General features: G+C 42.3%; 1 protein-coding gene across 1 annotated transcript in view; it reads right to left on the reverse strand.

Moving 5' to 3' along the window:
* ADAD1 (adenosine deaminase domain containing 1) overlaps positions 1-18,462 on the reverse strand; it is a 53,630-nt gene that overhangs the window by 23,585 nt on the left and 11,583 nt on the right. The window contains exons 6-7 of the mRNA XM_036764565.1: positions 3,402-3,527; positions 522-645 (exon numbers count right to left, since the gene is read on the reverse strand). Coding sequence (XP_036620460.1) covers positions 522-645; positions 3,402-3,527 — 250 coding nt within the window. The remainder of the gene's footprint in view (positions 1-521; positions 646-3,401; positions 3,528-18,462) is intronic.

The raw sequence follows: 18,462 nt of genomic DNA on the forward strand, positions 1-18,462 counted from the left end.
CACTTTTACTGGGAAAATCTTCTGAAAGGCAATAACAAGAAGGCAAACTAATATGTGCTTAGAACAGAAAATAATATGGCAGAATAAGCTGATTTTAATGAATGTGTCACATCTGGTCTTAAACCCAAAAAGGACAAGTGTAAAATGAAGTGTCAAGACATTTAAAAAAAAGAAAAACAGCAACCAAAAATAGGCAATTCAAAGAGCATCGAAACGAAAAACAAGCCAAAAGGCTCCTCTTCGCCTGATTAGTTGTTTTAAATGACTATGCCAAGAAGCTGCAAAGATGGTCCTTGGGCAGCTACAAACCTTCACAGGTTCCTAAGGAGCCCCTGAACTGCAGGAGCCGGGATGAGCCCCCTCTGCCACCTCTGTCTTGAGGTGGCCCCCAAGTAAAAGGAAAGGCAGCCTAACTCATCCTGCCACACCCCAGTCCCTGCAGGAGCCCGACAGGTTACATTAAAGACAATGAGCACCCACCGACAACCCGGACACCAAAGCTTGCTCACTCGTGGCCTCACCTGAGCAGAGAGCGCCTGGCAGTAACCACAGCGTGGGTGTCATGCAGCACACGCCCATCCCGCTTGATGCACTGGCTGTAATTGTATTCACCTGTGCCCACGGCTACGACTTCATGCTGTCCAGCTGAAAAGGGACACATCAACAAGAGAAGCTCATTTTTAACTCTCTCTTCCCTTACATTTACATCAAACACTTTAAGGATCCATGATTTTGAATGCATTATTTCAGATTTCCTACTGCGCATTTACAATGCGTCAAATAAACTGTTCAAAAAAGATGAATAGTGAGCTGTGTGAGCCTGGCTTTTGTGTCCTCACCAATATAACTAAAAGGCAGCACTGAGGTGACAACAGACGATGAGTATCATCATTACTACTAATAATAGTCATAGCGAAAAGCCCACATTCTGGAGGGCTTCAGGGTTTGCTAAGAGTTTTATTTATATACATTATTTCATGTGAGCCTCACAACTACTCTAAGAGGTAGGGATTAGTTTTCCCATTTAACAGGTGAGGGAAATTACAGCAGAAGTGACTTGCCCAGGGTCACCCATGAGAAGTGTCTGAGGCAAGATTTGAATCCAGGTCTTCCCGTTGCCAGATCCAGCATGCTGCTGAAAGTGGCAGAGTTAGGCAACAGCTTCTCTCCCTTAAAACGTACACAGGCCTCCATCCATCAATTGGGGAATGGCTGAACAAGCTGCAGCATGTGAATGTAACAGAATACTACTGTGCTGTACAAAATGATGAGCAGACAGACTTTGGGAAAACCTGGAAAGACTTGAATGAACTGATGCTGAGTGAAGGCAGCAGAACCAGGAGAACACTGTACACAGTAACAGCCACACCGTGGGATGACTGACTGCAATGAACTTGGCTCTTCTCAGCAATGCAAGGGTCTAAGACAACTCCAAGAGACTCTCGATGGGAAACGCCATCCACACCCAGAAAGAGAACTCTGGAGTCTGAATGCAGATGGAAGCAGACTGTTTGCTCTTCTTTTCTTTTGTTGTTTTGTTCTGCTTCTTCTTTCTCGTGGTTCCTCCCATTAGATCTAAGTCTTCTTTACAACGTGACTAATGTGAAAATATGTTTACTATGAATACGTAAGTGGAGGCTATATCAGACTGCACACCATCCTGGGGAGAGGGGAGGGCAGGAAGGAGAAAATCCGAAACTCAAAATCTTACGGAAGTGCATGTTGAAAACTAAAAATAAATAAATTTTAAAAACACCAAAAAAATAAAGGTAAATACAGAATTTCTTTTAAAAAGCCAGACACATCTTGAAAAGCCTTTTCTTGGCCTTAGTAGGTCACCCTTCCTTCCACACTGCTTCCATCTCCTCTTCACCTTCATCTTCTTTATCCTTTACTATTTACAATGCTTCTCCGTTTCAGCACCAGACTTGTAATCCATCCAAAACCAGCTCCTAGTGCTAACACATCACATGCACACAAGCCTGCCTCTGCAGAGCCAATGTGTACAATCTGTGCAACCCTACACAAGTCACTGTGCTAGGTATGAAATTGTTTTGTTTGTTAAGCCAAAACAAAATTCCAGCACAGTGGCCCTTTGATAGCACAAGAGCTGGGGCCACAAAGGCTACAATGACGGGGTCTCACTGTCCAGGAGCTCACGTTCTACTAGACAGCTTCCAGCACCTGGTTCCTCTCACCCTAATTGATTTTTAACCACTTCCAGCTGCACAATCAGCTCTAGAGTGAGGCCTCGTGTCCTCACAACAGGGCTTTCCCTTGACCCTACTCTCCCTTTTCAAACAATGTCTTTTCCTCCCCTGACTATCCATACCTACTGATTGGCACAGGAGCTTCTGGTCTGGGCTGACAGACTCCTCCTCAGGCAGCCTGGGGGCTCCTCATACTGATGCCAGATTTCATGGAAGTATCCCCTCAGCTTATTAACCCACTACAGCTAAGAACTCCCCTGCTCTCAAGAAATTCTCCAGCCTCAGCCCCTCCAGCAGCTGGGATTACAGGTGTTTAACACTACACCTGGCCTTAGGTGTCTCTCAAGGCCAAACTGGACGTACCTTCTCTGTTAAGCCTTCCCTAAGTACTCCAGGCCTCCTCCTCTGAATTTCTACCACTATTCAAGTCGGTGCCACATAATTTAGCAATTAACTTCCTGGTAGTGTTTCACATGGTATCTTGTCTCCATGAAGCTCTCTGAGTACAGGGAGCAAGTCTGATACGTCTATCTCTGTAATTAATCCCTCGTTCCTATTCTGCACTCCAATACTTCATTATTTCTGGGGCTCATCTATTTCTAGGAGTTTTAATGAAGCCAAAATAGGAAATGAACAAAATTGGCCACAAGATGGAGACTCTTCCCAACAACGCTGGAAAGCATTCAAGTCAAGGCCTTTACAACCATTTAAAAACAGAAATTTTTCCTGTCTCATTTAAAATGAGGAAAATAGAATTATAAAATAGTTTCGCATTTTTCTGTGAGCCCAGCTGGATCAGCTCCACAGCTACTCAAAACCTATGGGCCAGGATCTCTTAGAAGGTATGAGACTTTTGGTCTTACAGACCTCTGAACGTCTAAGATTTGCCAAATTATTTCATGACCTATTTTTGGTGCCTTAATGCCACTTTCCTCCTCATCGTTGCTGACTATGACAGTGGTAGTGATGGTAGCAATGCTGGGGGGTGGTACTACAAATCCTACTGCTGCCACATGGCCTCAATCTGCAGAACAGAGTTAAAGGGCAGTAAGCACCAGTCTGGGGCAGAAGCCTGGATTTATCTGTCAACATGTCACTGAGCTACAGTTCAGCCCATGACTTAATTAGGCAGAATAAGACAGGACCCTTTCAGTCTTTCCCTTTAAATCTCCAGCTTCCAATCACACTTACCTCTTTCAATTACAAAAGCAGCCAATGAGCTGCTACAATTCCAATATTCCAAATGCTTGGCAGTTAGACGATTGAAGGTGTCCTTAATTGCCTCTGAGATCTTTGCATGCTGGATATGCCTCCCTTCTAGGAAGAAAATATCAAAAACAATATAAACTGGCATCTCAAACTTGCCTAGTTTGGGGATCTTCATCAGTTTTATTTGCACCTTATCATGAACACAGCACGAACCATGATTTGGGCTCTAGGATGGGAACAGCAATCATGCATTTCATTTCTAAGCCTTCGCTAATGCTCCAGTTTTAACTAATGATATTAAACAAACTTCATGTCAATAATATTTGAAAAATACACTAAAAGTTGTAACCTTTTGTCATTAAATTATATCATTAAAGGAGGTTTAAAGATGAAAACATTTGAGGCTCACGTTTCATACCTCCCTTAGGAAGAACCAACACAGAACTTTCTCACTATGAAGGGATGCCAACATTGGAATGATCCCTTATAGAACAGGTAAGGGAATTAACCCGATAACACCAACCTGGAAGGCATCACTGATACCAACCTGGCAGGCGTCACATAAGGACCTCAAATTCAATAGCTCCCTAAAAGGCCTGGCTCCCTGCTCCCATGTCTACAGCTACAGTAGAAAGAGCTTAGTGTTTTCCTTCATCCAGTCTTCAGTAATGTCCAACGGTGTCACACGGGCTCACCAGGGACCCCTGCACATCCAGGGCTGTGTTCTCCTGTTCAGTCCTGACATCTGAGGCTTCCTTTAGGAGAGAGGCCCTGGAGATAAGCACTGAGTGTAGAAAACCCCACTTCATGGCACACTTCTCCCCTGTATGATGCCACTTTGCAGGAAAGAGTCCCAAGCAAAAGTCTGGGGTAGGGAACCCCACTTACATCATTCTCCTGGTCAGGTAGCAATTTGAAGGAAAAAAAATTCCTGATAAACTGGAATAGCCTGGAATCAAACCCAACAGCTATGCTGGGAAAATAAACAAGGTTGTCCAGAAAGTGCACCAGATTCAGTCCTGATCAAGAAATTCAAGAAAAAAAAAATTAGTCGGTCCTATTTCCAGCCCAGGTCAGCCCAGGGAGGCACACAAGTGTATGGATCCTGAGGACCAAGACTGGCCAGAAGCGTATCATGCAAAGCCTTCCAGCGCAAGAACAAAGCTGTATGCCAGGTCAAGAAGAGGTCTCAGATCCACACCAAGGGAAGAACCAGTGCCAACTAACAGCTCCCACTTACTACCTACTTCCAAGTCACACATCCAGGGTAGCTTTGATGAGTATACTTTACTGAAAAGAAACAAGAGAAGCTCAAGGGGGAAAGGCATGGGGAAGCACTGTACACTAAGAAAACATACCCGTGGGATGAAATCCAGGGGCCAGAGGGCCTGAATCATAATGGACAGTGTGTGGATGAAGGTCACTGGAGGAACAAACAGAAGTGATTTGCGAAGAGTGTATTAGAGTTTACCTGGACAGAAAGAGGAAAGAGCTGAACACCTTGGGAGGAAGATCACAAGTGGGGCAAAGACACAAGATATAGGGTAAAGGGAGACTTCCAGGATCCAGGCATCGCTGGAGCTTTCTCTTTGCCAGAAACAGAGCCGCTAATAATTTGACATCCTTTGACAGATGGAGGCACTAACAAGAGGAAGTTCTATTATAGACAGGATTTTCACTAACATGGAGTAACTGGACAGCTAGGTGCAGAGCGGGTAGAGCTCTGGGCCTGGAGTCAGGAAGACCTAAGTTCAAATCTGGCCTCCACCAGCGTGTGACCCTGGGCAAGTCACTTAACCTCTGTTTGCCTCAGTTTCCCCATCTGTAAAATTAGGATGATAACTGCACTGCTTCCCAGGGTTCTTGTGAAAAAAAATGGGATAATTGTAAAGCACAGTGCCTGGCACAGTAAGTGCTATTTAAGTGTCAGCTACTAGCTGTCAGCTGTAACTGGATGCCAGGGTAGAAATCATGGGAACTCTGGGAAGACATTTGTGAAGAAGGAGGAGAAGAAATATGGGTATCGTCTGACCTGAACCCTAGACTTTGGAAAAATAGATTTCGAAGGGAGCAGAGCAAAGATAAGTGGAATGCCACTGAATCCCATGGGACTACAGTGCCTCAAGGAAGTCAGTCTAGGACAAATGGGAGATGCTCAATTAGAAAACTCTAAGGACAAAAAAGGAGCCCATTCTAGTGAGGAGAAAAATGGAATGTGTCTGAAGGGGGAGATGAAGGTGCACAGGGAAATTCATCAAACAACTGAGATGTTTAAAAGAAATGTGCTGAAGATGGCAGCCAGGCCAAGCGATGGAGGACAGTCCTGTAAACACAAGTAACATCGGACATGCTCATGCTCAGAATGAGCCAAGGCTGGGGAGGGGAGAGAAGGATGACAACGACGTTTTCAGCTACAAAGCTTTCATCACAAAGACTCAGAAGAGGGGCATGCGCAGATGATGATGACAGAGAGAAGCTGAGGTGTGCGGGGCTTACTCTACCTCTGCTGTCTCCGCTCTGAGAAGGACAGAGAACAAGCTAAGGAGGAGGCAGAAATGGTGCCAGGGTCCCTTGCTGCCCCTGATGGTTCTAGTTCTCTGGCCCCAATGGGCCACATCCTTGGGGCCTGAGAGAACAGGAAGCCCCTGCAGGGGTATGAGGAAGATCACGGGAATTGGAAGAGCAGATGCAAAGGAGGAGAAGGCCAGGCGCCCCATTTTCCAAAAAGAACAAAGTGGAAAACAACAGGTCAGTGATATTGTCCAGAGTGGATCATTAAAGACAGTTACCAAACTCCTAGAGAGGAAAGAGGTGATTGTAAAGCAAGCACAACATGCCAGAGTAACCTCTTTTCTATTCTGACAGGATTACTTAACTAGTAAATGAGGGGAATGCCAGGGATGTAGTTTATTTAGAATTCCAGCAAAGCTTTTGATAAAACAAACTCATGAATATTCTTGTGGATAAAAAGAAATATGCAATACATGATAATACAATTAGACAGACCCAGGACTGGTTGGACAGACCTTCAGAAAGAATTTGTTAATGGTTCAGGATCAGCATGGCAACAGTGCAATGGCTCAGGGACATGTGCTTGGCCCTGTGCTATTTAAAAGTTTTATCAATCACTTGGATAAAGGCCCAGATATGCTCATCAATTTTGCAGATGACACAAAGCTCAAATAGCCAGCTGACCCACCGAACCACTGAGTCAGGATCCAAAAAGGATTGTGACAAGATAGAGCATTGGGCTGAATTTAATAAGATGAAATTCAAGAGAGATAAATGTAAAGAGTTAAACTACACATTTAATGCTATATCAAAATTTGAATGGGTTACTTATAGAGGAAATAACAACAAAATTAATATGAACGAACAAAACATCTATAATATCAAAAGAAATAATGAAAAAAGGTTAAGTTGGAAAAGGCAGGCATTATTTAATCTCAAGTTATGGCATAAAGCAACAATTATCAAAATCAGATGTTATTAGACAAAAAACAGAAAAGTCAAACAGTTAAGGAGAAAAGATTTACAACCAAATATATTTAGTAGTCTAGTATTCAATAAATCCCAAAATATAAGTGACTGAGAAAGAAATTTATTAATCAACAAAACTGCCTGGAAAATATAGCAATTTTGTTTTTAAAGACCAGAATATTAAGGACTAAAATCTCTGGTCTTTTAAGTCCAGAATCTAAAATCAGATAGCATGAAGTCCTAAAAGATCAACAGTATAAATGTAAAAGTCATTCCATTTAAAAAAGGATAACAATAGAGTATATCTTTCAGAAATATGGATGGGGAAAAATTCCTAACGAGTCATCATTTAGATAACATTATAAGAGAAGTCTGAATAGAGAAACAAAAAGCTTTTGCACAACTAAAAGTAATACATCTAGAATAAAAAAGAAACTGGGGGGCGGGGGGGGAGATCTTTGGATTAAATATCTCTAATAAAAGACAGCCATCCAAAAATAAAAAAGAAATTGAAAAATGCATTTGTCATTCTGTGACAAAAATCACCAGATTATTAAGCAACAGTTTTCCAACAGTTCTCAAAAGAAACTATCGAAAGTCACTTAAAAAGGTGTTTATAAGCCTCGCCCAGGAGGTTAAAACCTGGCTCTGGAAAAAAAAATGCTCCAATCCAGGAGTTAAGGCCAGAAAGGTGAATAAACTGAAAAGATGCCAACTACCATAAAGAATCAGTGCAGTAACTTCTGGGTCACGTGACCAGCATAATGGAAAACCAGATTATTTTCTCCACTCCTCATGACCTTTCAAATCTCCATTAAAAAAAGAATTCTGAGGCAGAAATTAAGCAATTTCAGTGGTCTCCACAGTCCAAGACACCAAGAACCTAAATAAGGTAAAAACTCAAGGTACAGTAGAGAAGGGTAAGGCCTCACCTCATTCATCACTGAACACCCCGCCTCCTCACCGCCCTCCACACTTCCATAGTGGAGCTGCACAAACTGACCCAGGGCTCCTGCACCAGACTGAACCTATCCCTCACTGCTCCTTCTCATAGACTTGAAGACCCAAACAGCAGAAATATGCTCAGCTGACTAGGGCAGCAAGGTATGACAGCATTCTATAGAGCTGGGCAGGAGAACTGAGGAACAGAGAGAATTGGAGCAGGATAAATGGGGCATGGGGCTGGGCGGGGGGAGGTCTTGTGGCTTTCCACTAGGTCTGAGGGAAAGAGCCCATCAAAGGTAAGAACCTGAGTATGGGGGAAAATAAAGAAAAAAGACTGAAATTATCAAAGATCTCAGGAGGAAGAAAGCTCATTTAGAGATCCTGAAATATCAGGAGATAAAACAACAGGAGAGACATTAAAAACAGAAAGGAAAATATCCTCCAGATCAAGTAAAATAATTCAGGCATCTATGAACAATATTGCAAAACAAAGGAAAATGAATCAATACCTGAGGATACAGAGAACACCATGGATTTTGAGAAGAACATAGAACCACAACACACTGTTCCAGAATTGGCAGAAAAAAGGGCAGAAAGCAAAATGTTTTAAACTATCAAAACAAGCTGAAGGAGAAGAGATGATGGAAGTTCTACTTGATTACTTGGCTGAGTAGGGAAAAAAAGAAATAACTAGATAAAAGCAAACAAGAAAAAGGAACTAATAAAAACAAAATTCCCAAAATAGGGAAAGTGATAACAAACAAGAGGGGCGGTTTAAGGATGAGGGGAAGAAAGCAGGTAGGAACACGGTTGCTTTAAGATAGATTAAGCTAAAATAACCGAAGAGATTGAATGCTACATTTACAGGGGAAGAGGGAATAATTTCAGTTTGGGAAAAAATATTATAGACAAATAGAAAATAGAAACCACCTCATAAATCTAATAACTTTCAATGTGAATGGATTAAAAATCCAAGAAGAGTAATGGATTGGATAAGGAGGAAAAAAAACCCTCACAATCTGTTGCTTATAAGAAGCACACTTTAAAAACAAACACATATCCCATCTGATTCTGGTTCCTTTTTCCAGGACTGAAAGGTGAAAGAGATTGGGGAATGCAGGCCTGGAGGAGGGGACATTGGTAGAGAAAGAAGTTGGTTGGGGGGCAGAGAGTGAAGCAAATCCTTTCTGGAGAGGCAGAGATACCAGAGAGAGACACCTACCTACCCGGTCTAGGGAGGCAATGAGGTAAATTCCAGCTTTATCAAGTCTTTCTATAGTTAGACCATTTTCTTGTCTCAGAAAATCACCATACTGACTCCTTGAGGGAACTGAATTTGGAACTAGTAATTCTTCCTGTGACATCAGAGAGAAGAGGAACTTTATGAGGTCACTCAATTTGAGTAGTTAAAGAGTCTCCTAGTTTGAAGAGGTCATCTAAGCCAGCTCGTTTCTGGACAAGAATTCCCTCTCCAATATTTCCAACAAGTTAGCATCTGGGATCAGCTGTCTGGGCTTTGATACTCAAGGCAGACCACCTACCTGCTGCATATCTACTCCAATCCATGAAGTCCTAAGTTGAGATCTAGTGAGAAACTAAAAGTGATTTCTTCTACCTGACAACTGAAAAAAAAAAGAAGAAACAACCACAGACAACAGAAAACAGGGGCCTGGAAATAAAACTAGGGTCTACATCTCCCAGTCTAACCAAGGGGTTCACGTAGACTGTAGTCCACAAAAGTACTTTTTCCTTTGCAAAATCCCAGGGGTGGAGAGTTTGGAACTGCTAGGGTGCTGAGGTTTCAGCTGTAAACCTCAAAAATCCAAAGAGGCCTAAACCCAGGATGTTTAAGTCTGTGCAAGAACCCAGGGAACTGAAGATAAGAGGGGGCCTGGGCCTGGTTGGTTATGCCACCAGGGATCATAGCCTGGGCCTAGTACAAAGCTTCAATTCAGAACCTAAACCTGGAGAGGTAAATACATTAAAGATGAAAACATCAACCAGTATCAAATCTAGAGATCCTCCAAAAGAAGAAAGCAATTCTAAACATAGATTCAAAGGAAAAAATGGATTTTTCACAAGGACTACATGAATTCCTAGAAGAAATGAAGGAAGAGATAAAAAATGAAATAAAAGACCTGGAGGAAAGAACTGGAAGTAGAATAGATAATTTAGAAGAGAAAATGGTAGGCCTTATGCAAGAAGTGGAGTCCTTGAAAACAAGAATAGATCAAACAGAAATCAATGACTCCATAAGACAGCAAGAAATATTAGAACAAAGTGAAAAGATTGAAAAACTCGAGGAAGAAAATGTAAGATATCTGGTAACAAAAACAACTGACTTGGAAAACTGGTCAAGAAGAGATAACATAAAAATTATTGGGCTCCCTGAAAACATTGATATAGTAAAAAGCTTGGATACTGTATTTCAAGAAATCATAAAAGAGAATTGCCCAGGTTTATTAGAACCAGGAGGCAGAATAAATAAAGAATCCATAGGTCACCTCCTCTTATAAATCCCCAAATAAAAACTCCCAGGAATGTCATAGTCAAAATTCAGAACTCCCATGTCAAAGAGAAAATATTACAAGAATCCAGAATGAAGCCATTCAAGTACCAAGGAATTACAGTCAGGATCACACAAGACCTAGCAGCTTCAACCACAAATGAGAGGAAATCTTGGAATCCAATATTTAGAAAGGCAAAAGAGATGGGCTTGCAACCAAGAATAAGCTACCCTGCAAAACTTAGTATAATCCTATATGGGAAAAAATTGACATTTAACACAATAGAAGATTTTGAAGAATTTTTGATGGAAAGACCTGAGCTGAGTAAGAAGTTTGGAACACAAACACATGAGTTCAGAGAAATCTAGAAAGGAAATGAGAGGTGATTTCATGGAATCCTGGGTAGTATGGCCTGATGCAAAGTGAAATAAGCAGAATCAGAAGAATTTAAAGCGGTACAACAACAATGCAAAGAGAAACAACTTTTGAGACAAGCAACTCTCCAGAAAGACCTGAAAATAATCCTTCAGACAAAAGATGACAATGGAAAAAGCATACATTTTAAGACACGGTCACTTGGTGGATTTGTTACAACTCTCTACCCTGTTCCACCCCACCCCTCCTTTCTGTGTCCTTTTTTTAAATTAAGATTTATTATTTTTGGTTTACAACACTCGGCTCCACGTGGCTTTGGGTTCCAGATTGTCTTCTCCCCCTCCCCCTCCCTCTCTCCAGGACCGCATGGAATTTGATGTATCTTCTAAATATGACTTCACATTGAACTTATTTACATAATAGTCAAGTTGTAGAGAAGAATTATGACCAATGTAATGAATCACGAGAGGGAAGAAACAAAACCAAAAAACCCAAAAGAGGAAAAAAAAAAAGGAGAGCAAATAGTTTGCCTCAATCTGCATTCAGACCCCATAGTTCTTTTTCTGAATGTAGGTAGCTCTCTCCATCATGAGTCCTTTGGAGTTGTCTTTGTACCTTGTGTTGCTGAGAAGAGCCAAGTCTATCAAGGTTAGTCATCACAGAATCAGCGTATCTGTGGTTGTGTACGGTGTTGTCCTGGTTCTGCTCCTCTCGGCATTGTGTTACGTGGGTTTTTCCAGGTTGTTGTGAAGTCCGTGTCTTCCCCTATTTCTTGTAGCACAGTGGTATTCCATTGCATTTATATACCACAGCTTGTTTAGCCATTCCGCGGTTGATGGGCATCCACTTCATTTCCAATTCTTTAATACCACAGAGGGAGATGCTGTGAATATTTTTGTACATACAGGTCCCTTTTCCCCTTGTGTGCCCTAGAAGCCCTTTGGGCATGGTTCCAGGTTGCTCTCCAGAATGGTTGGATCAATCAGTTCACAACTCCACCAACAATGTAACAGTGCCTTTTTGCGTTTTTAATTGGGAGGAAGAAAGGGAGGTTAATGAAAGGCAGTGGGAGCTACTGACGTGATAATAGTAAAAATGATGTTTTAAAGGGCCATTGTAATATTTGTAAATTCACACAAGGGAAATTCAGCTAAGATGACAAGCAGAACTGTTTTGAAATGAAAGTATAGAATTATATTTAAAGCAAATGGTATGATGTAGAATTCCTAGTTTCATATACAGTTCTATTTTTGCAAGTTTTTATGTATAGAAATTTCTCTTTGGTGTTGAAACAGTAATAAATAAAAACAATTCTAATTCAAAAAAATAAAAACAAACACATAGACTGAATAAAAATGAGGGGCTGGGAAAAAATGTATTACATATCAAGTCAATCTAATAATAACAAGATCTATAATCATGCTATCAGACAAAATAAAAACAAACATTCAAAACAGAAAATGAGACAAACAAGAAACTACTTTATGCTCAAAGGAACCATAGACAATAAACCAATTCAATATTAGCCTTATATGCTCCAAATACTTTAGCACCTAAATTCATAAAAGAACCATTAACTGAGCTATAAGAAGACATACAAGGTAACACAATAGTGGCAGGAAATGTCAACGTCCCCCTCTCAGTTTCGGATAAGTCTAACAGAATTTTATAAACAAAAAGGAAAACAGAGAAATTTCTCATATTTTGGGACCAGAGGAAACTCCCAGTTCAACCAGGAATAACAAAAAGTATATTACTAAACTGTGTGAAAGCTGGTCTAAAACTGCAAGGGATTCAGCTAATTATTCTGGCCTTAACTCAACACTTTTTATCATTATATATTAAGGAAACTGAGATTGGCCATTGGACACCCCTCCCCAACCCCATTTTGCTGGGATGCTGTCTAAAGGGTCATGCCCTCTGTTTCTTAAAGGGCCCACTCCAGCTTGTCCTGCTCTCCCTTTTTAACTTCTACCATAGTAGGAGATTTAACTTCTTTTGAACAAGATGGACTGGTTGTGGGCATCTTCCTTCTCCAAGAAATATTTATAACTGATACAACCCAGTTGGGAAATATGGTACACTATCAACCTTTCAGGCCCACTGATCTCTCCACATAGAGAAGAGATACTCCTAAATTTGATGAACAAACACCCTATGGCTGTTATAACCCAATTTCAGGTAATATTTAAAGGTGATACATAACCCTACCTGGGGAGACGTGGTTGACAACGGAAAACTTGCTCTCCCCTGGGGAAAGAACTACCATCAGAGAGGCTGCAAATAGACATGCCCCAGTTCACACCACTCCTGCCAGCTCTGGGGGTCTTCCCAACTGGCACAATGAAACTCTAACAACCCAGCTGATTACACCAGGCTATTACAAGCTAGGAATCCTTAATAAGGGGAATATAAGCATATGCTGCCCTGTAAATTGAAGTAAATTCAAAGAAACTTTTCAAAAGGAAAATGAAATCCCTAACCACTTTTATGATGAGCGGTGTAGAAGTGCTAAGAGGTAAGAAGAGTTAGACCCAATCCGTGAAATGCTAGGTACAGGGGTTGGGGGAGCCTTTGGCCTTGAGGCCACATGTGGTCTTCTCGGTCCTTGGGTGTAACCTTTTGAGTGAGTCCAACTTTTACAGAACAAATTTTTTTATTAAGGGGATTTGTTCTGTGAAATTGGATTCAGTCAAAGGGCCACACTTGAGGACCTGGAGGGACACATGTAGCCTGGAGGCCACAGGTTCCCCATCCTCATTAGTATCATTAATTCTGCCTTTGTTAATCAATCCCAGCCAAAGAAAAAGCAGTATTATGATAAGAGCTGCCCTACGTGGCATGGAAAAAGGCACAGGTGAGCTTAAAAGCACTACCTAATGAACACAAAGGAAGAAACAAATAAAAGGCAAAATCTAAACCAAAAACACAATTGTCACTTTTGCTAAGGAGGCATCAGAAAATCATGAGTGTTTTTATTGTCACAAAAAGGGACATTTTGCCAAAGAATGCAGAAAGAAGTGAGACTTAAAGAATAAGGGAAACCCTGGGAGGGCCCAAGGAAGATCTAAGGCATGAGGCAGTGGAGAGGGAGATGTGGTGGTGGGAAAGGGACCATAAATCCTGAAATCCTTCCCTAGCTATCCCAGTCTTTGCTTCTCCTCGTACTGGTGCACCATGTTACTCTTATTAAAGATAGAGATACAACATATGATTGCTTATTAGATATTGGAGCTTCTAGTTTGACTTTGATAAGAAAGCCATGCTCTAACTGAACCTGAGGGACTTTAAATGGTTTGGGAGTCTCCAGTAAGCCCCCAAACTGGCTCCTCGTATGGTAACGGCTGGTCCTCCACTCATGCTTGGATCTCCCAAGAATCTGTTAGGCTGAGATCTTGTCTGTAAACCAAGGGCCACGATTTCATGCTCCCCAGTGGATGCACTGCATTATGCTTCATTAAGGACTCCCTCTTACTTGCTTTCCTTTTGTTCCAAATGCCTCTCAAAACCTTGAGGATGGTCTGGGTATTCCCTCTGACGTCGCTGACTCTCTGTGGGCTGCCTCATCCTCAGATGTAGCATTGTTAAAATCTGCTATTCCATCACCATTAGAACCCAAGGAAGACCACTACCATCTGCTACTGAGTGTATTTCACCCATGATCAACTAAATGTTGGTCTCATTGTTCCATGTAAATTCCTTGTAACACTTCTATTCTTCCTGTCAAAAAAGCTGAGCCAGGTCCTGATGCCTAACCTGTCAGTTGCTTTATGCAGGATTTACAGGCCATTAATGCTTATGCTACACCTAGACAACCAGCAGTTCCAAACCCAGCCATTGTTGTCTCTTCCATTCCTTGTGACACTACCTGTTTTACAGTGACAGATTTGTGTTCAGCTTTCTTTTTGCTGTTCAGTTGTTTCAGTCATGTCTGACTCTTCATGGCCCCATTCAGGGTTTTTTTTTTCTGTATCACTTTTTTTTTTCATTTTTACTGATTTAATATATTTAGTTTTCAGCATTGATTTTCACAAGAGTTTGAATTAGAAATTTTCTCCCCATTTCTACCCTCCCCCCCACTGCAAGATGCAATATTCTGGTTGCCCTGTTCCCCAGTCAGCCCTCCCTTCTGTCACCCCACTCCCCTCCCATCCCCTTTTCCCTTCCTTTCTTGTAGGGCAAGATAAATTTCTACGCCCCATTGCCTGTGTATCTTATTTTCTAGTTGCATGCAAAAACTTTTTTTTTGTTTTTGAACATCTGTTTTTAAAACTTTGAGTTCCAAATTCTCTCCCCTCTTCCCTTCCCACCCACCCTCCCTAAGAAGTCGAGCAATTCAACATAGGCCACATGTGTATCATTATGTATAACCCTTCCACAATACTCATGTTGTGAAAGACTAACTATATTTTGCTCCTTCCCAACCCATCCCCCTTTACTGAATTTTCTCCCTTGATCCTGTCCCCTTTTGAAAGTGTTTGTTTTTGATTACCTCCACCCCCATCTGCCTTCCCCTCCATCACCCCCCCCCTTTTTTATCTTCTTCCCTCTTCTTTCCTGTGGGGTAAGATACCCAATTGAGTATGTATGGTATTCCCTTCTCAGGCCAAATCTGATGAGAGCAAGGTTCACTCATTCCCAAACTGCTTCCTCTTGCCACCTTTATGCAAGATAATCCACCCCATTCTATCTCTCCCTATCTCCCTCTCTCAATATATTCCTCTCTCATCCCTTCATTTGATTTTATCTTTTAGATATCTTCCCTTCATCTTCAACTCACCCTGTGCCCTCTCTCTCTCTCTCTCTCTCTCCCTCTCTCTATGTATATATATATATACACACATTTTGTTATATATACACATGTCTGCTGTTTTGTGGGTTCTACAGTTCTAGAATTGGTTCAGAGCCATTTTTTATAGGTTTTTAGAGGGACTCGGCGGGGAGCTCACACTAATCCCTGCTTTCCAGCCACCATCTTGGCTCTGCCCCTCCCATTTGGGGTTTTCTTTGCAAAGATACTGGAGTGATTTGCTATTTCCTTTCCAGCTCATTTTACAAATGAGGAAACTGAGGCTAAGAGGATGAAGTATCTTGCCCAGGGTCACACAGCTAGTGTCTAAGGACAGATTTGAACTTAGGTCTTCCAGACTCCAGGCCCTGCACTCCATCCACTGCACCACCTAGCTGCCCTTCAGCTTTCTTTAGTAGTCCCACTGATCCAGAAGCTCAGTACCTGTCTGTGTTCACCTAGAAGAATTTACAATGGACATGGACTCATCCGCTTCAAGAGTACACAGAAACCCTCATGCTGTCCTCTCAAATATTTTAACTTCCATTATTTTAAATGCTCCTCTCTGGTCCAGTACGAGCTGTACCTCACATTGCCTAGACGACAGCTATTGTCCTCTTCAGCTTCATGAGAGGGGCCCAAAACCTCCAAATCAAAGGTTCAGTGGTGCCTTCCCCAGGGGGAAGGTTTTGGTTTCACTTTGTCTGATGGCATTCCATCTGTTTCCCTGAAGCACATACAGGCTCTTCAACGACAATCTGTTCCCATGACCAAAAGACAATTGTGTGCTACTTTGGGAGCAGCTAGATACTGTGAAGAGTGGATCCCTTCCTTTGGTGAGATTGCTAAGCCTTCAGTCTCTCTAGCCAAAGACTAAATTCCAGAGCCCTTGCACCTTGAACCACAATGTCTTCTTGCCTATCAGCAGCCATCAGCTCCAGGACTCCCAGATTACAGTAAACCTTTCTTTCCTTTTAGCATATAAACACAAGGGGGGTGTTTCTGGTGTGCTAACTCAAACGTCTGGACCCTCCTCACCCTATGGCATACTACTCTGCCCAGCCTGACTCAGTTGCCATAAGAGCAAGCAGTTGCTGCCACTGCCCTTTTGGTAGAAAAAGCAAGAGATCTGGTCTCTGTGGGCCCTTCTAGTAGTTTAGACGGCTAGGTGACATAGTGGATGAGGACTGGGCCTGGAGCCAGGAGAATCAGGAAGACCTGAGTTCAAATTCAGCCTCAGACACTTCCTAGCTGTGTGACCCTGGGCAAGTCACAAACCCTAATTGCCTCATATACCACTACCTTGTCATTCACATGTCACCACATACCTTGATTCACAGGAGAAGGAAATGGCAATCCACTCCTTTATCTTTGCCAAGAAAAGCCCATGGACAGCTGATCCATGGGGCTGTGAAGAGTCAGATACAACCGTACAATTCATGGTTCAATGTCCCCATGAAGTCAAGGTTCTTCTGTTGTGACACAAAACTCGGGCTTTTTCTGATCAAAGACTCACTAAATATAAGGTCACTTAGGAAGGGAAAATATCATGCTTTAGCACTGTTCCATTGTTAATGCTGCTTCCCAATCTACCCACCTCTGGAGAGCTTTTGCATGACTCTTCTGTCATGGACATGGCTGAATGATCCCATGACCTTGCCCATACTCTTCTTCAGAACTCAGACCAAATCTTTTATACTGATAGATCTTCCTTTGTTAGAGTTGGCAAATCTAACACACTAGCACAGCAGTGGTCACAGACCATGTCACCCTCGGGGCAGCCTCACTGCCATCCAATCCCAGCATTCAAGCTGCAAAGCCAGTTGTTCTCACTCAAGCTCACCACCGACCACAGCATGACCACCTACGCAGACCCCCGTTACACATTCTGGGTCTGTCATGTCCCCAGAATACTGTGGTTACAGTGAGGGTCTCTCACCAACTCTGATAAGGTCATTGCTAATGCTGACTTTTTGCTCTTCAGCTCCCCAAGGTTCTGACCATCGTCTGACATTCTGCTCACACTGGCAGCACTAACCCCGTTTCACAGGGTAACAATCAAGTTCATGCTGCAGCAAAGCCCGCTGCAGTAGAAGGGCCTGCATATGTGCTCCACCTCTCTTTTCTATCATTGATGGTGATCACTCTTTTGTCTACAACTCTGAGGTTGAAAAACAGAGATCATGGTTTGAGACAAAAGAGATCCCTGGGGTCTGGGTAACTGAGGAAGGTAAGCCACTGCTTCCCCGAGATTCTATCACCAGGTACACGTCTGTTCATAAAGGGAGCCATTCTGGCACTCGAGGAATGGTTGATCCAATGGGCGTGGGCTGCCCTGGGCACTACCACAGGCACAGCTCGTATCCGTGCTGCCTGTCCACTTGTCAGGCATTTAACCAATATGTCTTCCAAACCACTGTCTTTGGTGCCTTAGCTTTTATACTCCATTTGAACGTTGGCAAATTGATTTTATACACATGCCCAAACTGGTGACCATAAAGTTTGTCTTGTCACTGTAGGGCTAATGCACTTCCTGGTCTTAAAGCCACAGCTAACTTTGTTCCTTCTTAAAGAGACTGAGCCCAAGCACGGTCCACCAGTGCATCCAGATTCAGACAGGGAGGTCTCATTTCACTGGTTCAAATTTATTCTTATCTTAGGATAACTCCTAAGTTTCATACTCTACATCACCTCCAGAGCTCAGGTCAAGCTGAACATAGGAACTCTTACTGGTAAATTGTTCTGAAACCTACTTAAAGTGGCCTGATTATTTTCTTTTGCTTTATCTGCAAAGCAGACCCAAGTGGGAATTACACATCCCTCCTTTTGAAATGCTGCTTGGTCACCCTCTCATAAAAGCGAGACCCTTCTCCACAGTCTACAGAGGACTGTTGGGAGGAGATACATCTGTTGCTTCTTACAGGTAGGTATTACAAAATACAATGAA

Source organism: Trichosurus vulpecula, chromosome 6 (assembly GCF_011100635.1).
Source record: "Trichosurus vulpecula isolate mTriVul1 chromosome 6, mTriVul1.pri, whole genome shotgun sequence".
NCBI lineage: Eukaryota > Metazoa > Chordata > Mammalia > Diprotodontia > Phalangeridae > Trichosurus > Trichosurus vulpecula.